This window comes from Mus caroli, unplaced genomic scaffold (genome assembly GCF_978045245.1).
Source record: "Mus caroli unplaced genomic scaffold, Mus_caroli_1 scaffold_7, whole genome shotgun sequence".
NCBI lineage: Eukaryota > Metazoa > Chordata > Mammalia > Rodentia > Muridae > Mus > Mus caroli.
This window is the reverse complement of record NW_028227262.1, coordinates 25,790,812-25,813,356: the sequence shown is the minus strand read 5'-3', so window position 1 is coordinate 25,813,356 and position 22,545 is coordinate 25,790,812. Positions and strand designations below refer to the sequence as shown.

Here is a 22,545-nt window from a genome sequence, read left to right as displayed (position 1 = left end):
AGCAGCTCAAGTAAGTGTCCCCTCTTGTACTCTGTGATCCATTCTATTCTCTCAACTATTCCCAACAGTGCAGTGAACATTTAAAGCATGTGCTGAGGAGGGCAGGGAGTAAGGAAAGAGAGGCACAAGGAGAGGACAGAGTCCTCCCACTGCTACTATCCAGAGCTGTTTCAGGAGCTCTGGGCATGTCCAGTAGCAAAGTGAGTGGAGAGTCCCCATGCAGGTAGTTATGAATCTGTGGCAGGAGGCAGAGTGCTCAGAGGAGCAACTTCAGAAGAAACAGAATGTGAACTTTGCCTTACCCACACTGGTGGCAGCTGAGAAAAAAGTGGGAATAAATACAATGGTGAGGGCTAATGGTCCACTACAATGTGGTATCAAAATTTTTCTGTTCAGTCAAAATCATTGTGCCTTAAGAGTTTGCATATGTTGTCTGGTTTCCCGAAAACACATTTGCATATAGAAGTGCATGAATTTATGTGTGCTGCAGAGTGTTTTAGAACAGGGTTCTCTAATAGCATGGTTCCTCTTTCTCCTCCTTCCTATTTCTTTCCTTCCCCCTTTGAGTTCCCACTTTGCAGTACTTGCATATCTCGCTGAGTGGGTTTGAGGGCTACAATTCTTATTTTCTTATGTTAAGAGGTTGCATTTCCCTTATCTCGCCCTAGTGATTCTATGCTGTGGTTTCTTGTTCTCATCTCGTTTATTCTAGTGAGACATGTCTCTTCTTTCATACAACTGTGCAATATGACAACTTATCACAGTGATTGGTTCTCATATACTATAGAGCCTTAGAGAAGGAACAAGACTTTCTTCTGACGGAGGAAGATTTTTTTTTCTTGATATGGCTTCGGAAATCACTTACGCAGAAGTGAAGTTCAAGAATGAATCCAACTCCTTGCACACCTACTCAGAATCTCCTGCAGGTAAAACAAAACAGAAATCCCTGTCTGTACTTAATGTAGATGGGAGGATAAAGGAAATGCCATTCTCAAAGTTAGGTGGTATTTGTGAATGATTCTTTGAGTGCTCCCATCTGGTATTTTACTGGAGTCTCAGCTGTTTAACTGTAAATTGACTTGAAGAGCTGTAGAGTTGTATAGTGGGAAAGAAAAGCTTTCTTGGCATGGTTTTTGTTCTTGTTATTTGCAAAAACTATATCTTGAATCTTGCTGTATTTCCTGCTCTATATAAATGAACATAAATGCATATATTTTTCTGAAAATTAAATCATATTGTTTAATAGTGAGCTCTCCCCTCTATGCTTGACAATATTTTGTAACTTTATGAAAACTGTTTCAGTGTTTGGAGCTTTTATCCTGAAGGACCTTTTTTTTTTTTCTTTTATACGATAGATCAGAGCAAAACCTCTCACTTGATAGGCAGCTGCTCCGCTAAAGTTTCCAGCCATTTGAGAGTGGTTAGCAGTCTGACATTATGCTAAAGAGGTGGACTATGATTAGAAATATTGATCTCTTATTGTATAATTGTCTTTAATATTTGGGTAGTCTGGAAGTGATTTAAATATACAGTACTGCAACCACAGTAAAGGACACCATGAAAATACAGTGACCTGAAAATATATTTATAATACTGATGTAAAGAAAAGTTGTAGGGCAGGTGGCAATGTTTATGTTGTGTTATTATGTAAGAAACACATTATATATACATACTTTAACACTTGCTGAAAGGTCCATGTGTGGTGTAATTCCAGTATTCAGGAAGCAGAGGCAGGAGGATCACTGGAGATTTGAAGCCAGTCTTGTCTACATAATGAGTTGTAGACCATCCAAGACTACATAGAGAGACCCTAGCTTCATATGCCTTTCATCACCAAAAACAAACAAACAAACAAATGAACGAACAAACAAGCCAAAACAAACAAAAAAACCCAACCCCAAAAAAACCACACACACAAAAAACAAAACACTCCATGAAAAACATTAATAAAGTATTTTTGTAATATATTTACATATATTTGTATAAATATGTATGTGTAAGTATACACACATATATGTATTCAAAGTAGTTTTTCAGATCTCAAAATGTTAATACTGGTTACTTCAACAGTATAAGTTTGTGCATTTTTTTATTGTTTTAAATGTTTCTGCTATTAGTAATTATGTGTCATGGAGGAAAATAAAGAAGAGGAGGGTGTAAAAGAAGAAACAAAGATGAAACTTACTTCTCGTGAAATGAATGTGCTTCTCCTTCTAGCTCCCAGAGAGAAACCTATCCGTGATCCAAGTAAGCCTGGTTCCCCCTCACTGCTTCTTACATCCCTGATGGTACTTCTCCTGCTGCTGGCAATCACTTTCTTAGTTGCTTTTATCAGTAAGTATCCTGCACACATCAATGGGCCATGTCTGCCTTAGAGGACGAGAGGTTCCACTCTAGCACTTGGCATTTAATGGAAATATGAAGAAGAAATATTCTTCATGGAAAATGAATTCAAGGGATTCCATTGTGACTTCCCCTTTGTCCTTGAATTTAACTACTGGGGAAAAATGGGGTCCATTCTCAGTATAGAAACTAAATCACATTCATGAGTGTCTGTGTGGGACTGTCTTTATTAGACTGGGAGGTCAAATCTACATTTTCTCATTGGCAGCAAGGTGTCAAACTGTATGTGTATAGGGCTCCTTCATCTAATGTGAGATTGTAGACAAGAAAGAGCTAGGAAGAAATTGTCCAAGAAGAGTTCTTTAGCTAATTCCTAGCTGCTTCTGTCCTGACCAGTATTACGAGAAATCTAAAAGCAACCCGAGCAAATGGGTGGATTTCTGTTCATCAAAGATTTGAGTATGTATGAAAAATTAAAAAAATGCATGAAAAGTCGCATATTTAAGATGCTTTGCTCATTTATTTGCACACTCAGAATAAAGTAATAATAATAATATAGTAATAGCACACATTAATGTATTACAGATGATGTGTCAGACCAAGTCCAGGAAGAACACAGACTCTGTTCTCAAGAAATTTAGAGGAAAGTTAATGAATCAGTGTCAGCTAAATATAATGGCAGACTCTTATTATCCTAGCTACTCAGGATGTTAGATAGTAAGACAGTAAGTGTGGAGCTAGCCTGGGCTATGTAAAAAGACTATATCTGATGAAAATAAACTAGGGTATGCAACATTGTTCTGGAAGTGTTGTGTTGTGACAGCTTTCCTAAAAGAAGTGACACCTAGAACTGTGGGTACCAAGAATGTCACAGAGGGATGAAACTGAAGCATGAGTGGCTGAAGCACACAGTGCTAAGTGAAGAAGAAATGACATTTCCCTAGGTAGACACAAGCAAGATGCAGAACATGTGCTGTGCACCCGTACAAAACCAGTTATTTCTCCTAAAGAGTGTTCTTTAATCAAGTATTGTTTTCTACTTAATAAATCCATGTTAATGTAATGAGCTAATACACATACTTATTTATCTCATGCTTCTATGGTTTGGCAATTTAGGCTGATTTCCACTGAGTGGCTCCTCTTGTCCTAACTGAGCTTAGGCATTTGTATGTGTCCAGGCATCTCAGACTCTGAGGAAGAGGAGGCCAGCTGGAATGACGAACAGTGTGGCTCAACTTTATATGAGTTCTTAGGAGGGCCTGGGCTCATTTACATGGTAGCTTGGAGATTTCCAAGACTGGAGGTGGCAATGAGCCAAGGCTCTCAAAAAATTTAACTGGAGAGTAGATCAGAGATCATTTTTCACATTCTCTTGTTCAGTTCTTGCAGAAAAGTTTACTTTTTAAAAAAATTTAAATCGGGACAGTTGCAAAATCACATTGCAATGGTATGTGGACATAGAAGTTAAAAATTGTGGTCATTTTTTGCAAAACATCAATGCCATGGAGAACTGCTGTACCATTTCAAATAGAGAATTGGTGTAGCCACATTTAAGTTATAGACAGTGCTTTTTACAGGAATCTGAAAATAGAATTTTTAGGGCAAAGAGAGAAATGAGAAAAATAATTTATAACCTGATAATGAGATAAGTGTCAGGAGAACATGAGACGGGGCAGCTTTGAGATTTAAAGAGTATAGGACCAAGAAAATAGATTTTTGATGATTATTCAGATCTAGGGATTAAGAGGTCCAAGAAATAAAAATGTGATTTTAATAGTTTGATGATGTAAACTCAGCAACCATTAAATTATTTAAAGAGGTATAGAATATATAAGCCATATGTTTAAGTTGGTAGATGTTGACTTGAGTTTTAGACATACTGAGTTGAACCTAATATGATTGCATTTAGTGACCATAAAATCTCATGCAAATAGGGAGCAGACAAGCAATGCCATAGCAATACATGACCTCACTCAGGAAGAATTTGTATGAGAAGAAAGCATAATGGCAGGGCCGTAGGGAGTGTTAAATTGAAGGGGTGGATGGAAGGAGAAGAGATTATTAAAGACAATAAAAAGTGATTGTCAAAAGGTGAGGCAAAACCAAAACAGGGCAGTGTCTAAAGACCTAAGGGGTAAGAGAACTAAGCTTACGTCCAATAACAAGATGGCTAATGAGTGCCCTGGGATATTACTGAGTATACATTTCAAAACTGGTGTTGGAGAAATGGAGGAAGCATAAGTGATGGCATAATGAGGACAACAACATAGGCAGGAAAGTGAGGAAATCTAGTTCTAGAGGAGGAGGCCAGTTAGTTTTAATAGGACAGAACGGGAGTGTGGAACATGGAGGAAAAAGTCAGTCAAAATGAGGAAAGTTTAAGGAAGAAAGCAATGCCCTGCAGATACTTATGTTTTTTTTTTTCTGATTTAACATTCTAAAATAACATATAACTACTCAGAATTACTTAACTCCTTTTCCTCCCAATGCAAAGGTAGTTGACATCCTTAAATATGACTATTTATCTCTGCTTCATCTCCTGGAAGAATTAACATTTTCATCTTACATTCAGCATTGAAGGGTATGGTTCACTCCCTTTAGAGCCAGGATAATGGATTCATCCTGCCTTTTAAGTCACTTGCATTTCTGTGAGTTCTGAAAGTATCTGTGATTTCAAATTAGGAGGCTGAGGATTCCATTGACTATAGGGTGATGGGAATTGAGGTCAGGCTCTGTCTACTTGTGTAATATGGATGTTGTAGATATTAGTACCAGTAAATAAAGAAATAGAAAGGCATGGTTCTATCATGAAAATAAGCAGTTTTTGTTGTTTTCTTCCAGTTTATTTTCAAAAGTACTCTCAACTTCTTGAAGAAAAAAAAGCTGCAAAAAATATAATGCACAATGAATTGAACTGCACAAAAAGTGTTTCACCCATGGAAGGTAAGAAGTAATATACCTAAGAGTCTGACTGCTGCTGTAGAGTAAACACTGGTTCCCCTCCATCCACTCCTCCTAGTAACTGCCTCCCTCCTCCCTTCTTCCCTACATCCACACATCCTCTGTTTCCCTCCTAAAAAGAGGAGGCCTCCCAGGCTTATATATAGAACCTGGTATAACAGGCTGCACTAAGACTTTGTACCAGATCCCATATCTAAGGAGTTACAGAGACAAAGTTTGGAGCTGTGACGAAAGGATGGACCATCTAGAGACTGCCATATCTAGAGATCCATCCCATGATCAGCATCCAAATGCTGACACCATTGCATTCACTAGCAAGATTTTGCTGAAAGGACCCAGATATAGCTGTCTCTTGTGAGACTGTGCCGGGGCCTGGCAAACACAGAAGTGGATGCTCACAGTCAGCTATTAGATGGATCACAGGGCTCCCAATGGAGGAGCTAGAGAAATTACCCAAGGAGCTAAAGGGATCTGCAACCCTATGGGTGGAACAACATTATGAACTAACCAGTACCCCGGATCTCTTGTCTCTAGATGCATATGTATCAAAAGATGGCCTAGTCGGCCATCACTGGAAAGAGAGGCCCATTGGACATGCAAACTTTATATGCCCCAGTACAGGGGAACGCCAGGGCCAAAAAAATGGGAATGGGTGGGTAGGGAAGTAGGGGGGAGGGTATGGGGGACTTTTGGGATAGCATTGGAAATGTAATTGAGGAAAAGATGTAATAAAAAAAAAAGCTGAACAAAGTAATCTAGGAAGAAGAAAATGGTCCCAAGAGCAGGCAAAGTGTCAGAGAGAACCCCGTCTACTGTTAGGAGTCTCATAAGAACACCAAGATACTTAGCATGTATACATCCATTTAAATTATTCTTCTATCTTGTTAATTTTGGTAAGCAGTATCTATTGTGAAAATTACCCATTTCTTTTAGATTTTGCAATTTTCTAGAATATAGGTTTGTAAAGCATGACCTATTGATTCTATGGATATCCTTGGTGTATCTTGGACATCTGTATTGTGTTTCCCTTTTCATTTCTAATTTTTGAAATTTGCAAATTCTCTGTTTTTCTTTTAGTTGGTTTGGATAAGGGTTTGTTTATCTTGTTGATATTCTCAAAGAACCAACTCTTTGTTTCATTGATTCTTTGTTATTGTTCACTTTGTATCCAGTCTGTTGATTTCAACCCTTAGGCTGATTATTTCCTGACATCTCTTCCTTTTGGGTATGCTTGCTTCTTTTTACTATAGAGCATTCAGATGTGCTGTTAAGTTACTACTCTGAGATCTCCTCAATTTCTTTTTCTTATTTTGGCTTCTTTTTTTAAAAATTAGGTGCTTTCTTCATTTGCATCCCCAGTGCTATCCCAAAAGTCCCCACCCTCCCCCGCCACTACCCCCCCCCCCCCCCAGTCCCACTTCCCGGCTCTGGCGTTCCCCTGCACTGAGGCATATAAATTCTGCATGACCAATGGACCTCTCTTTCCACTGATGGCCGACCAGGTCATCCTCTGATACATATGCAGCTAGAGACACGATTTCGGGGGGAGGCACTGGTGAGTTTATATTGTTGTTCCACCCATAGGGTTGCAGATCCCCTCAGTTCCTTGGATACTCTCTCTAGTTCTCAATTGGGGGCCCTGTGATTCATCCAATAGCTGACTGTGAGCATCACTTCTGTGTTTGCCAGGCCCCAGCATAGTCTCACAAGACACAGCTATATCTGGGTCCTTTCAGCAAAATCCTGCTAGTGTATGCAATGGTGTCAGCGTTTGGAGGCTGATTATGGGATGGATCCCTGGATATGGCAGTGTCTAGATGGTCCACCCCTTTGTCTCAGCTCCAAACTTCATCTCTGCAACTCCCTCCATGGGAGTTCTGCTCCCAATTCTAAGAAGAGGCAAAGCGTCCACACCCTGGTCTTCATTCCTCCTGAGTCTCATGTGCTTTGCAAATTGTATCCTATATCTTGGGTATTCTAAGTTTCTGGGCTAATATCCACTTATCAGTGAGTAGATATCATGTGAGTTCTTTTGTGCTTGGGTTACCTCACTCAGGATGAAGTCCTCCAGGTCCATCCTTTGCCTAGGAATTTCATAAATTCATTCTTTTTAATAGCTGAGTAGTACCCCATTGTGTAAATGTACCACATTTTCTGTATCCATTCCTCTGTTGAGGGACATCTGGGTTCTTTCCAGCTTCTGGATATTATAAATAAGGCTGCTATGAACATAGTGGAGCATGTGTCCTTCTTACCGGTTGGAACATCTTCTGGATATATGCCCAGGAGAGGTATTGCGGGATCCTCAGGTAGTACTATGTCCAATTTTCTGAGGAACCACCAGACTGATTTCCAGAGTGGTTGTACAAGCTTGAAATCCCACCAAAAATAAAGGAGTGTCCATCTTTCTCCACATCCTCACCAGCATCTGATGTTACCTGAATTTTTGATCTTAGCCATTCTGACTGGTGTGAGATGGAATCTCAGGGTTGTTTTGATTTGCATTTCCCTGATGATTAAGAATGCTGAGCATTTTTTCAGGTGCTTCTCAGCCATTCAGTATTCCTCAGGTGAGAATTCTTTGTTTAGCTCTGAGCCCCATTTTTTAATGGGGTTATTTGATTTTCTGGAGTCCACCTTCTTGAGTTCTTTATATATATTGGATATTAGTCCCCTATCTGATTTAGGATAGGAAAAGATCCTTTCCCAATCTGTTGGTGGCCTTTTTGATGGTGTCTTTTGCCTTACAGAAGCTTTGCAGTTTCATGAGGTCCCATTTGTCGATTCTCGATCTTACAGCACAAGCCATTGTGTTCTATTCAGAAAAATTTCCCCTGTGCCCATATCTTCGAGGCTTTTCCCCACTTTCTCTTCTAAAAGTTTCACTGTCCCTGGTTTTATGTGTAGTTCCTGGATCCACTTGATTTGATCTTAGTACAAGGAGATAGGAATAAATCAATTCGTATACTTCTACATGTTAACTGCTAGTTGAGCAAGCACCATTTGTTGAAAATGCTGTCTTTTTCACACTGGATGGTTTTAACTCCCTTGTCAAAGATCAAGTGACCATAGGCATGTGGGTTCATTTCTGGGTCTTCAATTCTATTCCATTGGTCTACTTGTCTGTCGCTATACCAGTAGCATGCAGTTTTTATCACAATTGTTCTGTAGTACAGCTTTAGGTCAGGCATGGTGATCCCACCTGAGGTTCTTTTATCCTTGAGAAGAGTTTTTGCTATTCTAGGTTTTTTGTTATTCCAGATGAATTTGCAGATTGCCCTTTCTAATTCATTGAAGAATTGAGTTGGAATTTTGATGGGGATTGCATTGAATCTGCAGATTCCATTTGGCAAGATAGCCATTTTTACAATGTTGATCCTGCCAATCCATGAGCATGGGAGATCTTTCCATCTTCTGAGATCTTCTTTAATTTCTTTCTTCAGAGACTTGAAGTTCTTCTCATACAGATCTTTCACTTCCTTAGTTAGAGTCACACCAAGGTATTTTATATTATTTGTGACTATTGAGAAGGGTGTTGTTTCCCTAATTTCTTTCTCAGCCTGTTCATCCTTTGTGTAGAGAAAGGCCATTGATTTGTTTGAGTTAATTTTATATCCAGCTACTTCACTGAAGCTGTTTATCAGGTTTAGGAGTTCTCTGGTGGAATTTTTAGGGTCACTTATATATACTATCATATCATCTGCAAAAAGTGATATTTTGACTTCCTCCTTTCCAATTTGTATCCCCATGATCTCCTTTTGTTGTTGAGAATTGCTCTGGCTAGAAATTCAAATACAATGTTGAATAGGTATTGAGAAAGTGGGCAGCCTTGTCTAGTTCCTGATTTTAGTGGGATTGCTTCCAGCTTCTCACCATTTACTTTGATGTTGGCTACTGGTTTGATTTAGATTCCTTTTATCATGTTTAGGTATGGGCCTTGAATTCCTGATCTTTCTAAGACTCTTATCATGAATGGGTGTTGGATTTTGTCAAATGTGTTCTCCGCATCTAAGGAGATGACCATGTGGTTTTTGTCTTTGAATTTGTTTATATACTGGATTACATTGATGGATTTCCATATATTAAACCATCCCTGCATCCCTGGAATGAAACCTACTTGGTCAGAATGGATGATTGTTTTGATGTGTTCTTGGATTCGGTTAGTAAGAATTTTATTGAGTATTTTTGCATCTATATTCATAAGGGAAATTGGTCTGAAGTTCTCTATCTTTGTTGGGTCTTTCTGTGGTTTAGGTATCAGAGTAATTGTGGCTTCATAGAATGAAGTGGGGGAGAGTACCTTTTGCTTCTATTTTGTGGAGTACTGGAATTAGATCTTCTTTGAATGTCTGATAGAACTCTGCACTAAACCCATCTGGTCCTGGGCTTTTTTTTGGTTGGGAGACTATTAATGACTGCTTCTATTTCTTTGGGGGATATAGGGCTGTTTAGATCATTAACCTGATCTTGATTCAACTTTGGTACCTGGTATCTGTCTAGGAACTTCTCCATTTCATCCAGGTTCTCCAGTTTTGTTGAGTATAGCCTTTGGTAGAAGGATCTGATGGTGTTTTGGATGTCTTCAGGATCTGTTGTTATGTCTCCTTTTTCATTTCTGATTTTGTTAATTAGGATGCTTTCCCTGTGCCCTCTAGTGAGTCTGGCTAAGGGTTTATATATCTTGTTGATTTTCTCAAAGAACCAGCTCCTTGATTGGTTGATTCTTTGAATAGTTCTTCTTGTTTCCACTTGTTTGATTTCGCCCCTGAGTTTGATTATTTCCTGCCGTCTACTCCATCCCATAATCAGCTTCTAAACGCTGACACCATTGCATACACTAGCAAGATTTTGCTGAAAGGACCCAAATATAGCTGTCTCTTGTGAGACGATGACGGGGCCTAGCAAACACAGGAGTGGATGTTCACAGTCAGCTATTGGATGTATCACAGGGCTCCCAATGGAGAAGCTAGAGAAAGTACCCAAGGAGCTAAAGGGATCTGCAACCCTATTGTTGGAACAACATGATGTACTAACCAGAACCCTGGAGCTCTTGTCTCTAGCTGCATATGTATTGAAAGATGGCCTAGTCGGCCATCACTGGAAAGAGAGGCCCATTGGACTTGCAAACTTTATATGCCCCAATATAGGGGAATGCCAGGGCCAAAAGAATGGGAATGGGTGGGTAGGGAAGTGGGGGGCGCTATGGGGGACTTTTGGGATAGCATTGGAAATGTAATTGAGGAAAATATGTAATTAAAATATTTAAAAAAAAAAGAACTCTGCACTAAACCCATCTTGTCCCAGGCTTTTTTTTTTTTTTTTTTTTTTTTGTTGGTAGACTATTAATGACTGCTTCTATTTCTTTAGGTGATATGGGACTGTTTAGATAATTAAACTGATCCTGATTTAACTTTGTTACCTGGTATCTGTCTAGAAATCTGTCCATTTCATCCACATTTTCTGGTTTTGTTGAGTATTGCTTTTATAGAAGGATCTGATGGTGTTTTGGATTTCTTCAGGATCTGTTGTTATATCTCCCTTTTCATTTCTGATTTTGTTAATTAGGATGCTGTCCCTGTGCCCTCTAGTGAGTATGGTTAAGGGTTTATCTATCTTGTTGATTTTCTCAAAGAACCAGCTCCTCATCTTGTTGTTTCTTTGAATAGTTCTTCTTGTTTCCACTTGGTTGATTTTGCCCATGAGTGTGATTATTTTCTGCAGTCTACTCCTCTTAGGTGAATTTGCTTCCTTTTGTTCTAGAGCTTTTAGGTGTGTTGTCAAGCTGTTAGTGTTTGATCTCTCTAGTTTCTTTTTGGAGGCACTCAATGCTATGAGTTTCCCTCTTAGAAATGCTTTCATTGTGTCCCATAAGTTTGGACATGTTGTGGCTTCATTAAACTCTAAAAAGTCTTTAATTTCTTTCATTATTCCTTCCTTGACCAAGGTATCTTTGAGAAGAGTGTTGTTCAGTTTCCACATGAATGTTGGCTGTCTACTATTTATGTTGTTATTGAAGATCAGCCTAAGTCCATGGCGTTCTGATAGGATGCATGGGACAATTTCAATATTTTTGTATCTGTTCAGACCTGTTTTGTGACCAATTATATGGTCAATTTTGGAGAAGGTACCATGAGGTGCTGAGAAGAAGGTATATCCTTTTGTTTTAGGATAAAATGTTCTGTAGATATCTGTTAAATCCATTTGTTTCATAACTTCTGTTAGTTTCACTCTGTCCCTGTTTAGTTTCTGTCCACAGTCTGTCCATTGATGAAAGTGGTGTGTTGAAGTCTCCCACTATTATTGTGTGAGGTGCAATGTGTGCTTTGAGCTTTACTAAAGTTTCTTTAATGAATGTGGCTGCCCTTACATTTGGAACATAGATATTCAGAATTGAGAGTTCCTCTGGAGGATTTTACCTTTGATGAGTATGAAGTGCCCCTCCTTGACTTTTTTGATAACTTTGGGTTGGATGTCGATTTTATTCGATATTAGAATGGCTACTCCAGCTTGTTTCTTCAGACCATTTGCTTGTAAAATTGTTTTCCAGCCTTTCACTCTAAGGTAGTGTTTGTTTTTTTCCCTGAGATGGGTTTCTTGTAAGTAGCAAAATGTTGGGTCCTGTTTTTGTAGCCAGTCTTTTAGTCTCTGTCTTTTTATTTGCGAATAGAGTCCATTGATATTAAGAGATATTAAGGAGAACCAATTGTTGCTTCCTATTGTTTTTGTTATAAGAGTTGGCACTCTGTTCTTGTGGCTGTCTTTTAGGTTTGTTGAAGGATTACTTTCTTACTTTTCCTAGGATGTGGTTTCAGTCATTGCATTGTTTTTTTTTTTTTTTTTTCTGTTATTATCCTTTGAAGGGCAGGATTCGTGGAAAGATAATGTGTGAATTTGGTTTTGTCATGGAATACTTTGGTTTCTCCATCTATGGTAATTGAAAGTTTGGCTGTGTATAGTATCCTGGGCATTTGTGTTCTCTTAGTGTCTGTATAACATCTGTCCAGGATCTTCTGGCTTTCATAGTCTCTGGTGAGAAGTCTGGTGTAATTCTGATAGGCCTGCCTTTATATGTTACTTGACCTTTTTCCATTACTGCTGTTAATATTCTATATTTATTTAGTGTATTTGTTGTTCTGATTATTATGTGTCGGGAGGAATTTCTTTTCTGGTCCAGTCTATTTGGAGTTCTGTAGGCTTCTTGTATGTTCATGTGCTTGTCTTTCTTTAGGTTTGGGAAGTTTTCTTCTATAATTTTGTTGAAGATATTTGCTGGCCCTTTAAGTTGAAAATCTTCATTCTCATCAACTCCTATTATCCGTAGGTTTGGTCTTCTTATTGTGTCCTGGATTTCCTTATGCTTATAAGTCCAGGTGTAGCTTTTCCGGTGTGTTGGGGTGCCTAGGACTGGATGAGGTGGGAGTGCTGCATCCTGATGATGGTGAGTGGTCTTGATTTCTGTTAGTAAGATTCTTAAGTTTGCCTATGGCAATCTGGTAATCTCTGGAGTTAGTTGTTATAGTTGCCTCTGGTTAGAGCTCGTTCCTCTTGTGATTCTGCTAGCCTCTATCAGCAGACATGGGAGACTAGCTCTCTCCTGAGTTTCAGTGGTCTGAGCACTCTCTGCAGGCAAGCTCTTCTCTTGCAGGGAAGGTGCACAGATATCTGGCATTTGGACCTGCCTCCTTGCAGAAGATGAAGGCCTGAAACAGGGCCTGTCCCAGAAGCTGTTAGCTTCTGTACTCTGCACTCTCACCTGTGCAGACTAGTCTCAAAGGGATCAGGGAACCAAGATGGCTTCCCCAGATGCTCCGGCAAAGCCCTCCTGGGGAGGGGGGAGAACACCTGCCCTCTGGCAGGGAAGGTGCCCTGATGTCTGGAGCCCAAAACGGGGTCTGCCTCAGAAGCTACCCTCTAGGGACCTTGAGGGTGACCTCTGACTCCTCGCCCAGATGACCTGGTTCTGGTGTTGACAGGAATGGGCTTGTGATCCTGGTCTGGCCGGGTTTACTGCTTCCCTAATGCTGTCTCAGGTCCTGCATGATTGGAATGGAACAGAAGTTGTGTTTCACTCACCAGTGGTCCTAAGATTTTGTGGAGAATCTTCTAGGGACCTTGGGGGTGTCTGCTGACTCCTCACCCATGGTGACCTGGTCCCCAATTTCTTTATGAAAACAATTAGTGTTTTGAATTTTCCTCTTCTTGTTGCTTTCATTGTGTCTCCTAAGTTTGGGTATGTTGTGTCTTCATTTTCACTGAATTGTAGGACTTTTTTTATGTTTTTCTTTATTTCTTTTCTGATTCAGCAGTCATTCAATAGAGAGTTGTCCATTTCCAGGAGTTTTTAGATACCCTGTCTCCCCCCCCCCCTTTTTTTTCTCGTCCAATCTATTTGTTTTTGTTTTGGCTTCTTGTCCTATATAGGCATCTCTGCCTTTATATTAGGACATTTTTCTTCTATAATTTTGTTGAAAATATATTCTGGGTCTTTTAGCTGAAATTCTTTCCCTTGTATTATTCATATTATTCTTAGGTTTTGTCTTTTCATAGTTTCCTGCATGTTTCGTGTCAGGAATTTTTAGAGTTAATATTTTGTTTGGCTGAAGTATTTATTCCTTCTCTCATATCTTCAATGTCTGAGATTCCATCTTCCTTCTCATATATTTGGCTACTGATGCTCATGTCTATATTTCCTGTTTGCTTACCTAGATATTTTATCTCTAGAATTCCTTCAATTTGTGTTTTCTGCATTGCTTCCATTTCTATCTGTAGGTATTGAAAAGTTTTGTTTGTTTCCTTCAACAGTTTGTTTTTTTCTCAGCTTTCTTTACGGGATTTATTCATTTCCTCCATTTTTGTTTATGTTTTTCTTGATTTCCTTAAGGGCTTTATTCATTTCCTTTATAAGGATTGCTGTCATATTTATAAAGTTCATGCTAAGGTCTTTTTCTTGTGCTTTAGCTGTGCTTGCATATTTAGGGTATGCAGTAGTTGGGTTCTGGTGGTGACACATTATGCCGAGTCTTGTTGATTCTGTTCTTACCCTGCTCTTCAGGCACGTGGTTTGGGATGATTATGGGTCTAGGTGGAGATTTCTGAGTTTGATTTTGTTTGGTATGCCTTTTTTTCCTTGGGTAATGTTTACTCTCTGGTATTCTGGTCTGTGTTTCCTGTGGTTGAGCAGAGTGGTTCTCTGCCTGAGTTGGGATCTGGACTTCTGGAAACAGAAATGGCCCCTTGTTCAGCAGGGGTTCTCTGTTAGTTGCTGTGGGCTGGGACAGATTGGTGAGTAGGGAAGATCTTGTCTCTGGGTACACTAAGAAGGTGGAGGAGATTCAAGAACAAGGCAGTCTATCTGGAGTTCTGCAATATGACTGACCTCTGTCTGGTTCCTCAGTGAGTTCAGTCTGAGTTTGTTTACTGTTCTTGCTAGTGTGGCCTTCACTTTGTCAGGGGCTAGAGACTTGAGTTGGGGCCAGAGACAAGGAGAAGTTATTAAGGTGGTAGAGGGATGATGAAGGAATTTGTCTGTGGGAACTGAGGGAGTGATAGTGTTCTACTGCCTGGCTCTTCTGTTCTTCTGGCTGGCAGGGCTTGCACTTGACTAGGGGATGTCTGCCTGAAGTGTATGATATTCCTAATAGATTGTGAGGTAGCATGTATTGATAAATGGAGTCCACATGTGTATTTACATCTGACCAGAAAATCTGATATGTAAACCTCTGTTTGACTATACAAGTCCTGTTTATGAAAAGAGTTCTATTATATTTCTCTAGCTTCTGTTTCTTTCTGAACCATCTCTGCACTCTTGCTGTTTCTATCTCAGTTTATATATACATAATATATATTACATATATATTATGTATACAACATATGTATATATATATATATGTATATAAAACTTGAAGAAAATGAAGCTCTGACTCATGAATATGAATTATTTAATGCTTTAATAGATTCCTTGAGAACATTTTTAAATTTACAGAAGATTTCACATGACGATATTAAAATACCATTATAAACCCACATACACACATACATTGTCCCCTTTATGAGCATTTTATATAAACAAATGTTGTTGCTACAACTAGGGAGTGAATACTGAGGTCAACACTGATTGAAGCTCATGATTACTAGACTTTCTTCTGGCACACCACATTGAATTTAGCTGTCATATCTCTTTCGTCTTTTCTTGGTTGGGATATGTTTTCAGAAGATCCTTGTTTTAAATAATTCTGATTAGCAGGATGATCGATCTAGTATATTATAGGATATTGCTCTATTAGAATTTGAGACATTATTTTTGAGGAGGTAGATGACAGGTGTGAAATACTAGTCTAATCACATTCTACACAGTGTCTAAATTATAAAACTATTATAGACTGTTGACCTTACCTGATAGGCTACTTCAGGTAGGCTATTTAAAAGTATACCTTCTTTTTATCATCTCAATCTTTTTTTTTTTCTTTAGAAAACATTTATTCTCTCACATAACACTGAAGCCCAAACTGGAGCCTCCCCACCTTTGCCTTGCCTCTGTCCCACACCTCCCTTATTTCACAGATTTACTGCTCTCCTATTTCTTTTCAGAAAAAAAAAAAAAACAGGCCTACATTGCTCATGGGACCCCATTCCTCCTACTGCCGTGCTTTGACAAGCCTTGATATAAGTGTTTATGTATAATCATATTGCATTTTTCTATGCCATATCTGTTTGATAAAATTTTATCTTTTTAAAAGGTTAACCATGGGTATTGAACAACCTTTTGGGAGACTCATCCTTGAAAGAGATTAACTTTCCCTTTTGGAAGTTCTTCATTGTCTGTAGGTCTTATAACAATAAAAATAGGTCATGAATTTTTTTTAAAGATCTATTTATTTATTATATGTAAGTACACTGTAGCTGTCTTCAGACACTCCAGAAGAGGGCACCATATCTAGTTTCATATGGTTAGGAGCCACCATGTGGTTGCTGGGATTTGAACTCAGGACCTTTGGAAGGGCAGTCAGTACTCTTAACCACTGAGCCATCTCTCCAGCCATAAGTCATGAATTTTAGAGAAAATAGGGAACATGGTAGGGATTGGAAGAAAGAGGAGAAAAACGATATAATCATGTTTTAATTAAATGTAAAATAAAAAACCCTGATTTTCTACCCCCCTCCCCCCAATTTTTCCACAGTATAATTTTTGGAAGGATGTTGCTATATACAACCCATACTATGGTGAGATATTGGGTTAGGTTTTCCAGGAGATGACATAATGTATCTGTCTGTTTCATTCCAAGTCCTTCATAGTGGTATATAATATTCTTAGTTATTTCAGCCTTGTTTATGTTTATCATTGAACATGTAATTTCTTAGTAGCTCACTGAGCCTTGCATTCTTTGGCCATTCATTCTTCCATCTCCTCCCATTGTCTAATGTTTTCCCATCTCTTTGATAGTCTTTGTTTCCATTTAAACACATATGGATGTGTGTGTGTGTGTTGTGTGTGTGTGTGTGTGTTGTGTGTGTGTGAAGATATCTCTGTATATATGCTACAATGTGTTTCTCAAATCTTCGTTTCATTTTTCATGTCTTTTACAACTATTTTATTTATTATAGTCAGTATAAAGATCATGACAGATTGTCTCCTTCCTTCCTTCCTTCCTTCCTTCCTTCCTTCCTTCCTTCCTTCCTTCCTTCCTTATTTCCTTCCTTCCTCCCTCCCTCCCTCCCTCCCTTCCTTCCTTCCTTCCTTCCTTCCTTCCTTCCTTCCTTCCTTCCTTCCTTCCTTCCTTCCTTCCTCCCCCTCTCTGTTTTCCCTATGTTATTAATTCAGTTTCTATGATTTTGTGTCTCAAGTTAACTGATTTCTCTGTCACCCTCATTCTACTATAACAACTACATTTTAAAAAGTTTATTCTCTTAAATATTTCCAATTTTAAAACAAAAAGCATAGTTACAGATACAAAGAACTGTATTTAAATATATTAGATTTTTATTAGCATTTTTTTTTTACCTTTTTTAGGCATTCTATTTTACATTTATTTCTGAAATCTTTGTAATATTTTTGTGAGACCCAGATGATTTTCTTTAAATCCTTAGATTCTGTGTGTCCTTTACATTCCATTTTTCTGAATTTTCCTAACAGTAACTCCATTGGACAAAGGGCCCTGACATTAGAGTTAATTGAGGTAGATTTGGGTATCTTGGCACCTGAGGGTAAGGAATTCCTGCTGTATCTGGTAGCTGTTGGGAGTCCCAAATTTCTTGTGATCTCTGCACACAAGCAGCTTTTAGGATTACTTTATTACATTACATTTACATTTCCTTCTTTCCCTGAAGACAAAGTCTGGAGCTGTTGCCCAAAGGATTGGAAGCTATTTGGTTCCCACTGCTACTTGGTTCTCAGAGTTTCTTCATCAGCATCTTGGAACAAGAGTGAGGAGAACTGCTCCCGCAAGGGTGCTCATCTAGTGGTGATCCAAAGCAAAGAAGAGCAGGTACATGCCGGGAGAGACTATGGCCTGGGCCCAGCATGTTGTGTGCCTGTTTCTGCTAAGAGGGAGTTTGATTGAAGTAGATGTTGGTGCTGTGGCAGAAGGCTTTCCACCCAATAGGCAGGAATGGTCACTTTAGCCTTTGCCTTCTACACCTTGGTCCTGTTTCAGTGGGTCTAAACCCCAATGGATCATGGCCTCAGAAATGCAGTACATGAGAGTGGAGGGAAGGATGAAATGTCTCTGCTTGAGAGACCAGCTTGTGATTTCTGCACTCTAATGCTCCCTGTATTATGAACTGCATTACAGAGAAAGGGGGAAGGAAAAGGACCAAATTGGAAGGGTCATGACCAGCCATCAGAAATGTATTATCTGAAGTTATGAATGGAGAATGACTAGATGTATCAAATTCTCTCATACACAACTATCAAGAATGATGTTGGTGAAGTAAGGAGTGGAGTGAGTCTGAGATGAGAATTCATTATTATCATGGAAAGAGACTGTTTTCAGAATTATGGAAATATGAGTTAATGACTTTGAAAGTGTCCTGATAATCTAGAGGAGATGGGTACTTCTCAGCTGTGGATGGAGGGTGGGGAGAAGAATTGCCCTCCTGGTGGCAGGGAGTATACTCCTAATGGGGAGAGAATACATACACTCCGGGATGGAGGATAAGATGTGTGCTCCTGGATGGGGGTGGCTCTTCTATTCCTTGATTCTTTGTATTCTTATTTCTCTGTAACCAGAAAAAATCAACCAAAACATTACAGTGTACCTCTACAATGTATAATTATTGATATTAATCTAAAATATGAAAACTATTTAAGGGCCTAGAGAGGTGAAATAGGATTCTATTAATATGTATTTGCATTTGTGTGTCATATTGAACCCTGTATTACTGTGTCATTGAAATCATTTTTGGAAGGTCTTATAAGAATTTTTTTTTTTTGAGACAGGGTTTCTCTGTATAGCCCTGGCTGTCCTGGAACTCACTCTTTAGATCAGGCTGGCCTCGGACTCAGAAATCCTCCTGCCTCTGCCTCCCGAGTGCTGGAATTTAAGGTGTGCACCACCACGCCCGACTAAGAAATTTTGAAGCACAAAATGAATCACTCAGTCCAGCTATATCTTTGTTTCCCCTTAGGATTTCATCACTGGGATCCTGAAGAATTATGATTCTTATTTTATAGGGTTGTGGGATACAGGCCATCGGCAATGGCAATGGGTTGATCAGACACCATATGACGAAAGTGTCACGTGAGTATAGATTTACATAGAAGAGTCCTGGGTCCTGCAGCATGAAAAGAATTTGGGGTGTTCCAGCTGTTGGTTATGAAACTAAAATAGCTCCCTCCTGGTGTAACTGCTATACATGGAGTAATTTTTACTCCCCCATTTATTCATCACAGGAATCCTATGAGCCAAACATTATTTATATTCCCAGTAGAGAGGAGGAAATTAAAGAATGCAGAATATAAGACACAAGGGCACCCAATGAAGGTTCTTATACCTTGATGTGTTTTATTTTGCTTCCAATTTTTCATTCTACATCTAAAAACATAGACTTTAATTCATGTGTCTATATGTATATTTCTGTAGGGTCTACTATGTGTATTTGGATATCTGTAGAACCCATAATAGGGTGTTGGATCCCCTAAAGCTGTGTGGTTCAGGTGCTAGGACCTTTATAATATGCGTTCTGGGATCATAATCCTCAGATTTTTTTGAAAAGCAGCTAGGACTCTTAACACCTGATCTGCCTCTCTAGCCCTCATTTCTATCTTTATAAGTATAATTGATGTCAAGATCATAACCGATTTTTTCTTATAAATCAAAAGCCATCAATCCGATGTGGTTGTAATTCATATTTATGTAATGACTTAAAAACTATTACTACCTTAGTATGCTGTCATATTCAGCTCTGATATTTGATTTGAAAAATATGCAGTGTGTTGTGTTTTAAAACAAATCCCAAGCATTTGATTTTACCAGTGAACACTCAGGAATCAGATGCTAAGATGAAATCCTTCTATCTCAGAAAGGAAGAGAAAGCACCCACTTGACCTTCCTACTCATCCCATGTCTCAGAAGGAAAAAGGCCCTTCTCTATGCTGTCTTAAATACCCTAGGAACTTAATGTTCTTGCTTTACTTTCTGTGCATCTTTCTATCCACCCTCCAGACGACCTCTCACTCTCAATGGTATTTTTTTTTGTTCATTCACTGTCAACAGGTTGTTTCTCTACCTCTCTATGGTTCACTTTTTTAAACCCCTATTATACAAAACTCTTGGATTAAAGAGTGAGCCACACTACAACTAGAAACAGTTTTTTTAGTTCATTATCTTGTGGGTCACAATGTGACCAAATATCCTGCAATAATAGTGAGGTTATTGTTCTCAACTTTCAGAGAAGACAACTAGGACTCTGGAATTTTAAATTATTTGTTCTTGATGACAGAAATAAACAGATTACCTAGAGATTTCAACTAGTCCTCCAGTCTCTAAAATAGTTCCCTTTTATAATGGAAAAGCTTTATTAAACATGAGAATAAAGAGAGACCTTTTTGACATATAAATAAATGTAATGGGTTGACTGTCCCCTCAAACAAACCCCAGAATGACGAAATAGCCTCTCAGATGTGAGCTGCAAGAACAGTTAAGTAATAAGCTAAGAGAACACTGAGTGCTGTGGGCTCTGTTTTCCAGGGAAATGTCAGATATGGGTGATGGAGAACAATTGATTTGTACTTACTTGAATCTGATCTCCACAGATTCCAACCTCATTCTCAGGTTTGCTTCTTCTTGCTTCCTCTTTTCAAACATTATTGTAGGAATCACCATGATGCTCTTTCCTCCCTTTCAGATTCTGGCACAATGGTGAGCCCAGCAGTGACAATGAAAAATGTGTTACAGTAAATTACCGTCGGAATATTGGATGGGGCTGGAACGATATCCCTTGCAGTGTTGAAGAGAAATCAGTTTGTCAGATGAAGAAAATAAACTTATGAATCACACATTCTTCATGGGCATTCGATTTCATTGTTATCCACCATTACATGGACACCTGGGAAATTCTACAGGTGGAAGAGCTGTTCACAGAATTTAAGTGGGCAGCAAATGGTTATGCATATGCTGGCCCACATGTATCCTTGTGCATTTACCCACCTATTCTGTCATAAAATGAACTTTCATTGAGAATTTTCTATATACCACACAGTATACAGAGTCCCTTTTGGGCACACATGGAACTTTTTTGCCATCTCATTTACTCATGCCATTGTATGATAGGTTCTCTTGATCTATCTGTTTCTGTTTCTCTGTTTTTTTTTTTAAATGTCTTTGGATTTATTGACATTAAATTGAGAAGTAAAATTATAAATATTTAAGTGTCTGGATTGATACACACAGATATGTACTATGAAATATAATTAAATATTTACTGTCAAATAATTGTCCAAAGAAGGTTAACAACACCTTCCTTTACTTAATATTATTGCCATATTGCATGTGTGTGTGTGACAGAGAGAAAGAGAGAGAGAGAGAGAGAGAGAGAGAGAGAGAGAGAGAGAGAGAGAGAGAGAGAGAGAATATGTGTGTGATAAGAATACTTATGGCCACTTAAGGAAAATTCTGATAAATAGGATGTTGCTAATATTTATCATTCTATTTTACCATGGATTCATGGATTTCATATTTACATCTCTTTTATCTGGCGGTTTGTTCCCTTCATCAACATGTCAGAGACCCCAGTACCCTACCCTTTATAACCATGTATTCTTCACTCAAATTCCTGAGATTATTTGATAAATTATTAAATAAATATTGTAATATTTTACAGATTATCTCTCCATTTAATTTCTCTAATGATTCATGGAAAGCAGCATTCCCAGCTACCAACATGCAGTGATTACTGTTTTGTGTGATGATTAAATGATGTTTGAGAACAAGACTGGTTTATAATTTAGACTTAGATAAATATAGAATGAAAAATAAGGCCCAACTTGCTGATGTAGCTATAATGCTGATCTAAAAAATGTGAATTTACATACTTAATATAAAATAGAAATATTAAGTATTCTTTATTAGATATTATATGAAAAGCATACTAAAATGCCTTTCAGCAAGTAAAAGGCAGCATATTAGACACAAGATACTCTGACTAAATTGGCATAGAGAAGAAGAATATAGACAATTGCTTTCTTCTTTTCAAACATTTCCTGTAGCAAGCTAAGGGTGACAAAAGGGAACCCAGACAAAAACCTATCTCAGGCCCTGAGCTAGTTCAGACATATTCATGTAACCAGTTTCATAAGTCAATATGTGAAATAAAACTGCATCAGCCTCTGAGGCACAATTCACATCTTTATGGAAAATTCAACATTACTACTTAAGCTAATTTTCTCTTTAGAAAAGGAAAGCAAGGATAGTATTCTCTAATCTGGAATTGGTCATTTTAAGCATTCATTTTTACCATGAGTAAATTTTACACAGTTTTACTCAAACCCAATAAAATATTCTGCTAGCCCTTCATGATCTCAATTCTGATGTATGAGTGAAATCCTGGCACAGGTTAAAGGTCATGAGACAGTCAGTTTGTAGTAATTAGGCAGTCATTAGTAGTGTCTTTAAGGCAAGGCACTGAGTCCACTTCTCCTGTCTTAATCCCAGCAAAGGCCATCCCTGTTCCAGGGATGCTCAGATCCTCCATAAGTGTACCCACCCCTGGAAGCTGTCTTTGTGCTTGGTGACGTTTGTGTGAAAT

At 38.5% G+C, this 22,545-nt stretch overlaps 1 protein-coding gene across 1 annotated transcript; it reads left to right on the top strand.

Moving 5' to 3' along the window:
- The first annotated feature begins 628 nt into the window (after positions 1–628).
- On the top strand, positions 629–21,127 carry LOC110296675 (C-type lectin domain family 4 member A). Its single transcript, XM_021165401.2, has 6 exons — positions 629–926; positions 2,218–2,334; positions 5,185–5,286; positions 17,629–17,786; positions 18,928–19,040; positions 20,647–21,127. Exons 1-6 carry the CDS (start codon positions 845–847, stop codon positions 20,789–20,791), a joined length of 717 nt encoding a protein of 238 aa, XP_021021060.1. The 5' UTR covers positions 629–844; the 3' UTR covers positions 20,792–21,127.
- The last annotated feature ends 1,418 nt before the right edge of the window (positions 21,128–22,545 follow it).